Below are 14762 nucleotides of genomic sequence, written 5' to 3'. Positions count from 1 at the left end.
TGCGGAGCTTGAATGTAAATAATTAACAAAAGTGAAGATAGCATCTGCAACTCTACAAACAACGTCAATGCTGTGAGGCCCGTTTGTCTTTGATCAATAGGGCGTCGAGAGCACGTAGCGAGACAGCCACTTAAAAGGACCTCACAAAGGTGGCCGGGGACACCGAGAAAATCACATTTCTATCAGACACCGCCGCTGTGTCAGCAAAAAACGAACAAAAAAACAACAACAACATCAAGACCATCATGATAATCGGACTGTGGCTGTTTCATTGTAGATACCGGACTGAGTAAAAAAAAATCATTTTCTTTCTTCTTTTTTGTCATTAAAAGAAAACCTAATTAATTTCTCTGAGGCAGGGGCAGTCGAAGTGGAGCGAAATGGAAGCATCGTGGGAGCAGAGGCATACAGCCAAACGCAATTCATAATATCAATGCAATGAATCAGGGGTTTTCAACAGATTTTGACCCAGGGACCACCATCCTGACTAAGAGCAACCTGGGGACCACCACTATTGTGTCGGGTGGGCTGAGCACCCATCCCGCATCTCGTGGGACAGTCTGTCCCGCGTCCCGCACAAACAGAACAATCAAAAATATGGAAAAAAGTGAGCTTATCATAATCACAGTAATCTTTAATCATATTCCATCATATTCAAGGGTTTTGGAGAGAAATTAGACAGACGCTACTCACTCCAGACTCAGGTGAGAGGGCAGGTGTGTGTGTGTGTGTGTGTGTGTGTGTGTGTGTGTGTGTGTGTGTGTGTGTGTCTATATTCAGCTGACGCTCGTTGACGCTCGTTATGCATCAAGGCAATTATGTTTCTTTGTCAAATAGGCCTACATCTGGCTTTTGTTCAAGCTGTTGGAAATAACTAGACTACATTTGGTTGGTTGTGTATGAAACACTTTTTTGTGTTTTATAAATAAAGCATAATAATAATAATAATTATTATTATTATAATTATAATTATAATTATAATTATAATAATTATAATAATAATACATAATTTTATTTCAGGGACCGCACCTGCAACCACCAGGTTGAAAACTCATGCAATAAACGGTTTACATCTGGACGAGAGTTGCCCTGACTCGACAGTGAGTGACAGCTGAGTTGACCACAGAGGCTTTGCAGGACTTTCGTAGGGCAACTCCGTCGAGAACACCCCCCACCCTGTGCCACGGTGAATATCGCTCACCCCATAAGCAGCTCTTATGGAAGTAATAGCCTCATTGCATTCCACAAAGCCTGGGTAAGCAAAGATGTAACATACAGAGGGGAGAAAAGCATAAAAGCTCCTTGGGGAGAAGAAGTGTGCCACTGAAGGGGGGTTGTGAGAGAGACTCTGGGTAGTTCCATTTGAATATAAATGCCTCCCATGATCCACAACAAGGGCACGGACAGGGGCACCTCTATCCGCAGCTCCCATAGTATGTCTGCGTGTGTGTGTGTGTGTGTGTGTGTGTGTGTGTGTGTGTGTGTGTGTGTGTGTGTGTGTTCGTGTGTGTGTGTTCGTGTGTGAGAGTTCGTGTGCAACCGTGTGGCTGAATACTCAACCATCAGCCACCGCATAATTCCAAGGCACTTTGTACAGTGCATTAATCACAGAGACCCTTGAGCGCTTCCACGGATCCAAATATTCCGACCTTGAGGTTACAAGAAAGACATTAGGGCCGTCGATCCATTCAAAGTATTGGAGGGGGAGGGAGAGAGAGAGAGAGAGGAGGGGCAGAGAGGAGGGGCAGAGAGAGAGAGAGAGAGAGAGAGAGAGAGAGAGAGAGAGAGAGAGAGAGAGAGAGAAGGGGCAGACAGAGGGAGGGCAGAAAAGCTTTCAAGGTAATGAAATTCTGCCATAATTTAAAGGAAAAGACTTGTGGGGACATGACTGCCTGGGCTCCGAGTCGGATACAGAGAGAGAGAGAGAGAGAGAGAGAGAGGGAGAGAGAGAGAGAGAGAGAGAGATAGAGAGAGAGAGTAAGAAATCAAAGTAGATTAAATTGGATTTCTTTTTCTTTTTTCTTTTCTCTTTCTTTCTTTACCCTTTATTTTAAATTAGGCTTAAGTGTATGTGGGGGGGGCGGGGGGCTGGTCGTTTTTTTTTCTCCTAGTTTTTTTTCCCCTAGCAAAAGCATGATAACAGCATTAACGTCCAGAATGAATCGAATCATTTCCAAACCAATTAACCTTTGACAGAATGGATGAGTGGACAGGAATGAGAGTGCTCGGCGCGGCGCTTGGAGGGAGGAGAGAGAGAGAGAAGGCAGGGAGGGAGAGAGGAAGAGCAGCGGAAGGCGTTAGGGAGGGAGGGAGACAGAAAAGTAGTCTGGCTGGGGGGGCCTACCTACCGCACAGCCCTCGGCCTATAGGGGGGTTCGGTGCTGGGGGGGGCCTACCTACCGCACAGCCCTCGGCCTATAGGGGGGTTCGGTGCTGGGGGGGCCTACCTACCGCACAGCCCTCGGCCTATAGGGGGGTTCGGTGCTGGGGGGGCCTACCTACCGCACAGCCCTCGGCCTATAGGGGGGTTCGGTGCTGGGGGGGCCTACCTACCGCACAGCCCTCGGCCTATAGGGGGGTTCGGTGCTGGGGGGGCCTACCTACCGCACAGCCCTCGGCCTATAGGGGGGTTCGGTGCTGGGGGGGTTCGGTCAGCACAGCCCTCGGCCTGGGGGGGTTCGGTCAGCACGTGTGTGTGGGGGGCAGTGGTGGAAAAAGTACTCACAATTTGTACTCATGTAAAAGTATCAATACTGCAATATAGAAATACTCCGTTACAAGTAAAAGTCCAGAATTCAAAATGTACTTAAGTAAAAGACTAAAGTACAAAAGTATTGGCATCAAAATATACTGTACATAAAGTAACAAAAGTAATTATGCAGAATGGCACGTTTTCAAATGTAAAACAATCTCTTGAAAATAGCGACGTATAGTGAGCTTGTAGATCGGCAATTTTGAAATGGCCAAAATGAAGTGGTTAATGTATGTTTTGTAATAATAATCAAAATCTAAAAGTAACTAGTAACATAAATAATTGTAGTGTAGTAAGAGTACAATAATTGCCTCTGAGATGTAGTGAAGTAGAAGTAAAAGTATTGGAAATTGGAAATACTCCAGTGAAGTAACAGTACCTCAAAATGTTACTTAAGTACAGTACTTGAGTAAATGTACTTAGTTACTTTCCACCACTGTGTGTGTGGGGGGGCAGTCGTCTAACAGTAGGACAAAGGGGGCAGGCCACTAAAGAGCCAGCCTCCCCCCCCCCCCACCCTTTTTGCCGTAGTTCTGTCCATTCTGACCGATTGCCAGAGAGGTCTACATTTAACCCCACTTATTATCAATGTGAGACAGTCACAGGACCCCCCCCCCCCCCCCCTCTCCTCTAACTGTCTCTGCCCCGACACCACTCCCTCACACTATACCCCCACCCCCCTGGCTCACACACAGCTGCAACCGGTCCATTTAGTTAATTAAAGGCTCCATTTTGAGCCAGAGTCCGCTAGCAAAAACGTCTGCCAATCAATAGATCTCTGGCTTACTCTGCGCTATAGGGAGGGGGGGCTGACAGTGTCGGGGCGGCACTCGGGACATGATTTGCAGCCTTGGAAGGCGTGCCACGTCCCTCTCCATCCGTCCGTCCGTCTGTCTGTCCTCTGTCTCCTCTGTGGCAACACCGTCCGCTTTTCCGCAATCTCCTCTTTTTAACCTTCTCCCTCTCAATTCTGATGTCGATCTACAGGTTGCATCTATTGATTTCTCTACTCTTCCTACCTACAGGACAGTAGATGAAATTGCTGCTCCGTCTGTCTGCACGGAGTCACAGTCAGAGTTAGAGAGACAGTGGTATTATGTTTGTTTAGGTCCCCAACTGCAAGGGTATAGGAGTGTTTAGGTCCCCAACTGCAAGGGTATAGGAGTGTTTAGGTCCCCAACTGCAAGGGTATAGGAGTGTTTAGGTCCCCAACTGCAAGGGTATAGGAGTGTTTAGGTCCCCAACTGCAAGGGTATAGGAGTGTTTAGGTCCCCAACTGCAAGGGTATAGGAGTGTTTAGGTCCCCAACTGCAAGGGTATAGGAGTGTTTAGGTCCCCAACTGCAAGGGTATAGGAGTGTTTAGGTCCCCAACTGCAAGGGCATAGGAGTGTTTAGGTCCCCAACTGCAAGGGTATAGGTGTGTTTAGGTCCCCAACTGCAAGGGTATAGGTGTGTTTAGGTCCCCAACTGCAAGGGCATAGGAGTGTTTAGGTCCCCAACTGCAAGGGTATAGGTGTGTTTAGGTCCCCAACTGCAAGGGTATAGGTGTGTTTAGGTCCCCAACTGCAAGGGTATAGGTGTGTTTAGGTCCCCAACTGCAAGGGTATAGGAGTGCAGTCAGGGGGTGTGTCACAAGGAATCTGAGCTCCGGGATTAGGAGAGGAGAGATCAGGAGGGCAGAAGAAGTGTGTGTGTGTGTATGTGTGTGTGTGTGTGTGTGTGTGTGTGTGTGTGTGTGTGTGTGTGTGTGTGTGTGTGTGTGTGTGTGTGTGTGTGTGTGTGTGTGTGTGTGTTCAGGGGGACGAAACCCTGCGTATAGCATTCCAAGTACAAGTTTTTCTGTGTTTCCATGTTTGCAGCCGCATCCAAACACGTAAATATTAGTCCTGGCGGGTTGCTTCAAGGAAAGACAGGAAGTGGTCGGCTGCCCGTCACAGTGCTGCGTGCGTGCGTGGGTGAGCGGCTCAGAGATAAACACAAAAGCTTGTTATTGTCAGGAATAGGGATCACAAGATTTACTTTTCAAGAGATTTACTTTGCTCTGAATCAGAGCATAAACCAAAAAGACTGGCTGCTTGGTCTGTAACAATGACGGTAGCTATGATAAAAAGAATCACACATCGCTCTGCACTTTCAAGGCCCCTCGGGGACAAAAGCATCCACATCTATCCTCATATTTTTGAAACAAAGACACCCCCCACCTCCGTGCTATTGCAGTTGGAAGACCCATGGGCTAGACGAAGATCCCCAAGCTTCACGTGACGGCTGTCTGTTATGAATAATAGCTGAGGGCGACGGGGCGGGCGGTGTAGCAGTCAGCCTGTAGATGAGCTCTCTCTGCTTGAGTCTCTACTTACGACCGAAGGAGGGCGAGCAACTCATTGGGCCTGCCTACCCACTTCACAGTGGGCCTCCGACGCTCCACTTGCCCGGGGGCCACATTTTCAGGATTTCCCCCGTTTCCACCTGCCTCCCTCCCACTATCTCCTGCTTTTCTTACTCTCATCTTTTTTCTTTTTGCGTGAAAATACCCCTTTTAACACACACACACACGCACGCACGCACGCACGCACGCACACACACACTTCTCTAATATAAACTCCCTTCTTCTCCCCTCTCTCTAGAGGAAGCCCAGGGGGGCTTGTTCATATTCCCAACCTCTTATTGTGTTTCATCTCCTTCCTTATGACACAGAACTATCCCCCTGGAGAGCTCATATACGCTCAGCCAGGGAGCCATAGAGAACGCATGGTTAACCCCATTTTGCTCTGTCTATTCACACTTCTCACACAAAGGCTTCGGCAGCCCAGAGAAGTCATCGGCGTGGAGCAGAAGAGGAGGCGCCTGTATCTTTTCAACACTTTCGGAGGAAGAGAAGGATTTTTCTTTCTATCTTTTTTCTTCTCTGAAAAGGTGAGTTTCTTTGCAATAGATGGTAGATGGAAAAGCCTGTTCACTGAGCTCAGTTGTTCACCATGCCTACAAAACTGATTTATTAAGATTTCTGAATGGAACCACAGGTGGGAGTGACAATAGTGCAATTTTAGCGTCCTTCAATAGCATAACACGTGCGGTTTAAATGCAATAAACTAGTCACTATAAGAAAGACTCTTCGCCATAAAAAAATCCAATTCACCCTCCTTCGTGCTGCTTATGTTCGTGCACATTTCTGCTCACACATGTGTCGTGCATTTCCCCAGTAAATCAAATGAGAAATTGTAAAAAGGGGAAGACTCAGACCTGTGAATTTACTCCAAAGCAAAATTATGTACATATCTGTGCCATGTAATATAGCTGTCAAAGGAGACTAGGGTGATCTGCCATATAAGGTATGACACATAGAAATGTAAATGGACAGATGGGGGGGTGAGAAAGAAAACACAGGAGGAGTAGAATAACCCTCTTCTCTCTGTAATAACCTCCTCCCCCACTCCACTCCCACTCCCTTTCTTGCCATGTGTCTGTATCCCTCTCTTTCACTATCTCTTTCACTCTCACGCACTCCGTCTTCCCTCAGCACACGCTCCTTCGTTTTCCCGGTCACCCCAGCCCCCTCGTCCGTCCGTCCGTCCCCCCCTCGCTCGGTGCGTAATTCAATCATCCCAAGGAGATGGATATCCGTCCCCTAGGAGCGCTTACTCTCTCCATTTCCTAAAGCGCTTGATCAGATTAATTGATTGCTGCCCCCCCCTCCCCCCAGCCCCCCTCTCCGTCTCCTACCCGAGCATGAGGGGAGGCTGGCGGTCGCAAAGAAGGCGGAGGGTGAACTGGAATCAGGTTTGCATTGATATTTTTTATAAAACGCCTTTTTTCCCCTCTCTGCCGCCGGACAGGACCCCATAAAAGGACAAAAGGGAATAGATAAAGTACATGAGCCAGCGGAGGGAACAGAGGGATAGAGGGGTGCGGGGGGGGATGCAGGGGGGCGGGCTGGTGTCTGGATGGGGGGAGGGGCTTTTTAAAGACGGCAAAACACTGACCTCAAGCATACAGGAGGTGCAATGCATAACAACACAAGATATGGAAACGTGATAAAGTAGACAAGCGATCGATGTAATGAAATAAACAAGAGCGTTTAGGAGCGTGTGTGCACGCACGTGCACGCCTGCTCATGCGTATCCACCGTCCAAGTGTCTGCGCGCCGTGTGGCTGCCGGGCCGCAGGGAACGGCAAGGTGGGGGGGGGGGGTTTGGGGGGGGGGGGAGTCAAACCCAATAGGCCCAAGAGGGAGACCTCTGCTCATCCATTATAACTGAGAGCCAAGTGACTGCCATGTCTCCTGATTGCAGTGTCCCTGTGGAGCTCTCTCTCTCTCTCTCTCTGTGTGTCTCTCTCTCTCTCTCTCTCTGTCTCTCTCTCTCTCTCTGTCTCTCTCTCTCTCTCTCTGTCTCTCTCTGTCTCTCTCTCTCTCTCTGTCTCTCTCTCTCTCTCTCTGTCTCTCTCTCTCTCTCGTGCTGGGGAGCACAGCAGTTCCAGTCCTTTAGCTTCTACATTGTGGTAGGAGCAAAATACACAGATGCATACTGTATGCGAGCACGCACGCACACGTGCACACGCACACACACACATATACAAAATATACAGGCACGCTCCCTCTCCTCTCTTATCTATCTGCAGCACATGTTTCTCATACGTGTAGAGCTTTTACCTGCGTGAGCCATTACAGTCGAGCCTTTTACCTCTGGAGAGCCAAATTACTTCTCGGATGCAACCTTCCCTCTTTCAACTCGCCCTTGACATTTGGTTAGCTAGCATTTCTGCCCTGCATGTGTAGACTTAAACACACGTGTACATGCACGTACGCACACACACATGCAAGCGTTCACACATAAATATACTCGCACATTAAACTCATATAAACATGCTGCTTCTCCATCAGGTAATATTTTTATATATTATTTAACACACAAGCACAGCATCTATCGCATAATATGTTTGGGAGGGTTAATTGTGGCTGCATTAAAGCTAATATTACGCTGTCTGCTTCGTAACACAGTACTTCCGAGTCCTCAGTGTTCATTTAACTCTGAGAGTATACAAATGGACCCAAATGCACGCATAATGGTGCAGATTCACAGACAGAGCCACGCCAAAGAAGTTCTCATGATGTTTTCATCAGATGAAACTTTAATACAGACCTCAGCTGATGGTAGTAAGAAAATGGTGCTACTCTTCCTCCCAGTGAAGGATTTTTTTTTAAATTGAATGGGTTTCTGGGTTTAATGTCCACACAACTCAAACAAATTGAGGGTGATTAGGTTCAGTTGCTCCATAAACAACACTGTATCGTAGTCTCCGTATCCAAATAGGGCTGTTTCTATTAAACCCACATACACACAGTGATAGTACTGATATTGATCCAAACTCACTTCCAACCCCGTTTCCCAGAATCATAATCATTGCTAACCAAAGATATTTATAGAAGAAGGGGACTCTGGGTAATATCTCCCCAGTAGATCATAATGGGTAACTTTCTCTCTTGACTAATAGGTATACGGGGCAGCCTATAGGCCAGTTAAGTAGCAGCCTAAATGGGTCGGAGAGGGGTGCTGTTTGAGATATGAGGGGGATGATGACTCAGTGACAGCCCAGAACCAAGTGCTGCTGCTCGCTGCTGCTCCCTGCTGCACGGAGGGGGGATGACTAAAGAAGTTGTTTTCTCCCAATGGGCTATATATGCACACACATCATTTTGGAAAGAACTTGGGCCCCTTCCCTACTTCCTTCACAGGTGTTACCGATGATACTAATGAAGGCTCTGTTCCATTCTGTCCAAACAGAGTCAGCGTGCTGCTATTGTGCATGTTGGCTCACTGGAAACACGCTGCTACACCAGTGGGTGTCAAAGTGTCCTTGAGTGGGTTCCAAATGGCCCCGTACGGGTGTGTAACTCTGAGACTGCAGGTAAAAAATGGAACCAAATTCCCATTTGTACACACTCAGAGTTATGGGGTCCTTGAAATTAAAACGTTTCAGAACCACTGTACACTAAATGGAACAGAGCCTATCATCGGCAACACCTGCGAAGGAAGTAGGGAAGCGGCCCCGAAGTAGGAAGAGTTATTCTGTGTGTATAAACTGTATATAGAGCCCATTTAGTCTTTATGTCAATTCCCACTGTGTTCTACTGCTACTCCTACAGCTGGTCCTCAGGGGTGGGAAAAGTACTTGCAATTTTAAAAGTATCAATACTGCAATATAGAAATACAAGTAAAAGTCCGGAATAAAAAATTCACGTGTAGCCTACAGAAGTAATGGCATCAACATTTACTTAAAGTACCAAAAGTACTCATTATGCAGAATGTCCTATTTTCCATCCAAGTTTTCAAAATGTATAAACATCGTTTGAAAATAGGTGAGCTTGTAGATCGGCCAAAATGTATATACCAGTGAAGTGGATAGTTTTTTCTTTTTTTTTGCATGCTATTGCTCCTATAGTTCCACACCCCACTGTGTGTGTGTGTGTGTGTGTGTGTGTGTGTGTGTGTGTGTGTGTGTGTGTGTGTGTGTGTGTGTGTGTGTGTGTGTGTGTGTGTGTGTGTGTGTGTGTGTTTACATCACTTAAAGGATCACAATGGAAATTAGCTCTGAAGCTCTTTCGTGTTTATCCATACGCCATGTACAAAGAAAAATAGCATTGCACACATGCATATGTACCTGCATGCACCGGCGCATACGCTCAACCACCCATGCGCGCGCGCACACACACACACACACACACACACACACACACACACACACACACACACACACACACACACACACACACACACACACACACACACACACACACACACACACACACACACACACACACACACACACACACACAGCTTGAACTCAGTTCACAAACCAAATCAAACAGACCACACTGTAAAACCATCAGTTTACCTTGTAACTTTGAGAGTGTACTAATGTAACCTTATGGACCTGTATTGACACTCACTATTTTACAGTGTATTTTTTTATTTATTTAGTCTCTCTCTCACTCCCTCCTTCTAACAGGCCGAGCTCTCAGGCTGAGATTGATCCTGAGCTGCTGTGTTGAACCTGTGCCCCGAGGGCAGCTCACTGCAAACACACACAACAGACTTCTCCCCCTGTGCACTCCAATCACGGTCTCCCTCTCCTCTCCTCTCCTCTCCTCTCCTCTCCTCTCCTCTCCTCTCCTCTCCTCTCCTCTCCTCTCCTCTCCTCTCCTCTCCTCTCCTCTCCTCTCCTCTCCTCTCCTCTCCTCTCCTCTCCTCTCCACACACACACACACACACACACACACACACACACACACACACACACACACACACACACACACACACACACACACACACACACACACACACACACACACACACACACACACACACACACACACACACACACACACACACACACACACAACTGCTGTCTACCTCTGTCTGGACAAGTACAGCGGCTCGGAAGAGACTAATTACAACGACATGAATTGCTTTTCAAAACAGGTGCATGCGTTTATAAGACAAACAAGCATTGAACTATAGCAGCTTTAAACATCAGGAACACAAATGCCCATGGAGTGATTTGTTCACGTGGGGACTGACTCGCAGAGTCACAGAGCGAGAGCAATAAAGTCATCTGTCTGGGAGAATTATAAAAATCGTATATGTAGGGCACGGAACAAAACAAAGAAAAAAATCAATAAGCATAACGGCTGCATTAAATATGACAGCAACAATTTCACACAGCACATTTCATTTACAGAGTGCCTTTTCAGGAGAGGGCACAAAAGAAAGTCATTATTTCTTGTTTTGTTTTTTTCCTTTGCAAAAGCAAAGATTCATTTGAACATTTTACATGACTAATGCATATGGAAGACAGATGCCTTCACCATGTTTTCACCTGGAGAAAGACAGTTAACTAACAGGAAAGCTCACTTGCTCTGCTGACTCTCTCTCTCTCTCTCTCTCTCCTTTGAAGAATGGAAAGGGGAAGGAAAGGGCATATTTGCTTTGATTCATTTATCCTCGTATAAATGTCATTAAGAGTTGGTTGTTGCACGCTGGCTGGGAAATTATTGAGGAGCCGGCAGTGTAGTGGGAGCTGTAATAAAGCAACATGGTGATTAGAAGAGGAGAAATCCCACACACCACATCAGATGAGGCCTAACAGCACTGTAGAGACTTGCATGTTCAAACTGCGTGTTTGATTGAACATGCACCCCCCCCCCCCCCCCCCCCCAAACACACACACACACGCAAGCCTAGCCTGACATTATATTACTTTGCGATCGATAGATTCGTTGAGAGTTGAGAGTCAATCCATAGTGCCTGCTACACAATAGCAGCTCGCAGCGGACCGAGAGACGAGGAGAGAAGCTGCCTTCGTCGCCTCCAGCATCGAAAGCATCTGAGGACACCTGATAATGAGGGCGGCGGCCCGGCTGTGATTGTGATGAAGCCGCTAATGACGATGATGAATGGTGTTCTTGTCCCACATACAAGGACTTCAAAGGCCACTGTGATGCCAAGGTGGAGCCCAGTGTTGGGGATATTCTCCTGTGAATGACTTAGTAAAGTCTTGGTTGCCCCCACCACCTTATTTTAATTAAACAAACTTATGGGATAATGTAAAAAACTGAAAATGACAATGCACGATCCATTTGCTATTTTGCATATTACACATACAGTATATAAAGGTTATAACTTATTATATCAATACATTTCTATCTTAAGGACATTTGCAAGTTTCTAATTGGGTCCCAATGGTCTTGTGCTTTCTACTAAAGGTTATTTAAGGCTCTTGAGAGCCTTAGCCCTGTCGGTGATGTTACAATGTAAGAGGCTTTTCCTGCCATGTGAGCCGACAGTACCATCATAGAGCACCATCTCCTACCTTCCACGCGATGCGGTTGCCTTTGGTGTCGTGCTCCAGAGCAATAGGGAAGTCCCCGCGCTCGTAGAACTTGCGGAAGGCCGTGGGTTTGGCTGGACGCTCACGGAAAGCCCCTGCTGCAGGCGGTCCCACCACCTGGATGGACAGCAAACCAAAACATATATAAAGACATGGAAGGGGAGATAGAATACAGACAGGAAAAGAGGTGAGTGGTGAAGGAGCTAAAAAGGGAGAGAGAGCGAGAGCAAAGGGGGATTTGTCCTACTGGAATAGAATCACTCCCAATTCATTTTCTTAAAAGTAATTCAGGGAGACAGACGTGAATGTTCTTCCTCTCCACCCAGACAGACAGACTACAAAAAATACTATAAATAATGTGCCCGACTGTCTGTGAAAGTGTGTGTGTGTTGGCCCTGCGGCCAGAGGCGCTGCCAGAGGCATTGCTAGCATCATCCTTTCTCTTCCTCTGTATTGGCTGCAGTTATTTTTGTTGTTGTGGTGGTGTTGGTATATGGACGCTGACGGCGGCAATAGTTTTCACACAATAACTCCAACTCAGTACAAACGCATTAGAGTCAAATGGAAGTGCACAAACGGAATGAGTCTGCTGCAGTGTATTAATATCACATTAGTGACAATAAACGACACAACAGCAGCTGTGGAGGAACACTCATTCAGGAACAAGTACATTAGGGCCAAGTGTCAGGCAAATGAACTCTTCTATGCGTCGACTGACTGAAGGTCCACAGGTTGCACCGGAGACGTACGTTTTCAACATCTGAGGAATTTAGACAGCGAGTGATTGAATACATTAGAGGTTTGTAACGGCATCTTGTGGCAGGCGAGCGGCAGATCGCTGGAGCGATCTCCAAGCCTGCGTCCCCTCCGTGCGCATCCCTCGCCATCTGTGTCGCACTGCTACATGACTGGCAGATGTGTCACTGCCATTAATCCTCAGATTACCTCCCACTGAGAGACGGAGTCAGAGTGCAGTGGGACCGGTATTTGCAGTGGTACGGAGAACCCTGCCAAACTGGTTTCTGAGTATATCGTTGACGTGAAGGTCCGCTTCAGAACAACTGCAGAGACTTTTATGTTGTTTTGGGTTCTGGTTGCAGCTTTTGGAGTTTGTGTTTACATGTCTGGCAGTAGTGTTGCCTGCTTATTGCATAATACGAAAAAACATTTTACAAAATGTGTAAAAACAATTATAATAATAATAAAAAAGGTCCCTGGAGTGAAAACCAAATCAGAAAATAATGCATTTCAAGTTTCTCCTGTTATGTGGTGCAACTGGTGTGAGCACGGCAAGGCCCCGGAGAAAAAGGAAAAGAGAGGAACCTATTACAAGGGATCTGGAGTGGGGGCGTCTCTCTGCACTGCATTTAAACAGTCTTAATGCACCGTGGGATTGTGGTGCAGGCATTTCAAATGGATCCGCTCGGAGCGTTTGTTTACCATGCCGGAGAGTACTGAATAATAATATGCTGAATTAATAGGCACAAGTTTGCGTACCTGCAGGAGAGACAGTACGCAAACAAAACGTCTGTGACTAACAATGCATGTAAACCACGAGAATAAAAAGGCACTCCACAGTATAAGCCCTTCTGTAATATTCAAAATGAAATCCATTCCAACAAATGTCAGGCCATACGCCTGTCGCCTGTGGACATGTACCCTTGTGTTGTTTTAACCCCCATTCATCAGGAATAAGCAACGCGTGAGAGTCTGTCTCATCACAACTGTCCTCAAGTACATGATGCTCTTTGATGTCATGAACCACGACCCCTTGTATACTGTACAGAGTACAGATCAGTGTCTGTATGTCTGTCATGGCCATTCCTCTCTGTCTCACACAGTCCGTGCAGCAGTGGAAATAGGCAGTGGAAAAGCTTGCAGATCAATGGCGTACTGCATGTATCAGCAAGCAGGAGCAACAAAGCCCTCATATCCAGGCAGCTCGGACGGCTGTTGAGCCACGCTGCACGGCACAGCACAGCACAGCACAGGGGGGCCAGAAATAGCCCGAGCTGGACCGGCTAGTGAGCAGGACAGAATGAACCCAGACTGTATTGACTGGCTGAGTGGCCAGGAATGATGACAACCGGCGAGGTGAACCGCCAAGGTCCATGGCCAAGGTGTAATACCCTTCACAGCAGCTCCGCTGCTTTCTCTCCAATTATCAGCCATAACACCCACACACACACACACACACACACACACAAATATGTACTGCATGCGCACACACACATGCTTATGTACCTGCATGCACGCATGCATGTGCTCACACACACACACACACACACACACACACACACACACACACACACACACACACACACACACACACACACACACACACACACACACACACACACACACACACACACACACACACACACACACACACACACACACACACACACACACACCTCTTCTGAATACAAGCCAGTGTTCCTCCATCTCACTGATGTTACTGTAGTGTAAGTGCAACTGTTTCAGTATATCCCCCCAAACGCCGAGAGACACGATGCCATCCGTGAATCACAAAGTACTAAGCCAGCCTGTACCTAGTTTACCTTCTAGCGGTCAAGAATAAACTATAGACTTGCTGCTGAGAAGCCACAGGGGAATTGACACACTGTCACTCTCTATACAGCACTCACGAAGGACAGGGGACGGGAAAAAGTATTCCAGAGGATGAATGTGTGAGTGTTACATCTTGGTGGTGAGCATGGTAGTGATATCATTTAGTTCTACTTTAGTTCTACTCTACTAAGGACAGCCTGTCGACTTCATTTACACTGCCGACATCAACTCCAGCTGACTCAGTTGCTGCAGCCTGAAACTGTACTCTCATCTTATATCATTTTATCTTTGTCTTTATTTTTGTCTTTTCCCATTTGTTCTTTTCTCCGGTAGTATCATGAGTTGGTTTCTTCTGTGAGACCAGGAGAGAGAGGCAACGCAAATGTAAATGCTACAAATGGGTCCATTTGGTTCAACTTTGTACACTCTTGGTTAAATTAATACGACATGGATTTTACGGTGTAACAGCAGCCATGCAGTGCAGTTCTACACTCGCATGAAAAGACTAACTAGAAACAATGAGAACAACCTGCTCTATGACATCATATTGAT

At 46.9% G+C, this 14762-nt stretch overlaps 1 protein-coding gene across 1 annotated transcript in view; it reads right to left on the bottom strand.

Moving 5' to 3' along the window:
- The window catches only part of pacrg (PARK2 co-regulated), a 217666-nt gene that overhangs the window by 176094 nt on the left and 26810 nt on the right, over positions 1-14762 (bottom strand). The window contains exon 2 of the mRNA XM_079527895.1: positions 11622-11756. Coding sequence (XP_079384021.1) covers positions 11622-11756 — 135 coding nt within the window. The remainder of the gene's footprint in view (positions 1-11621; positions 11757-14762) is intronic.

Source organism: Electrona antarctica (genome assembly GCF_951216825.1).
Source record: "Electrona antarctica genome assembly, chromosome: 18".
NCBI classification, from domain to species: Eukaryota; Metazoa; Chordata; class Actinopteri; order Myctophiformes; family Myctophidae; genus Electrona; species Electrona antarctica.
This window is presented reverse-complemented; position numbering and strand designations above follow the sequence as displayed.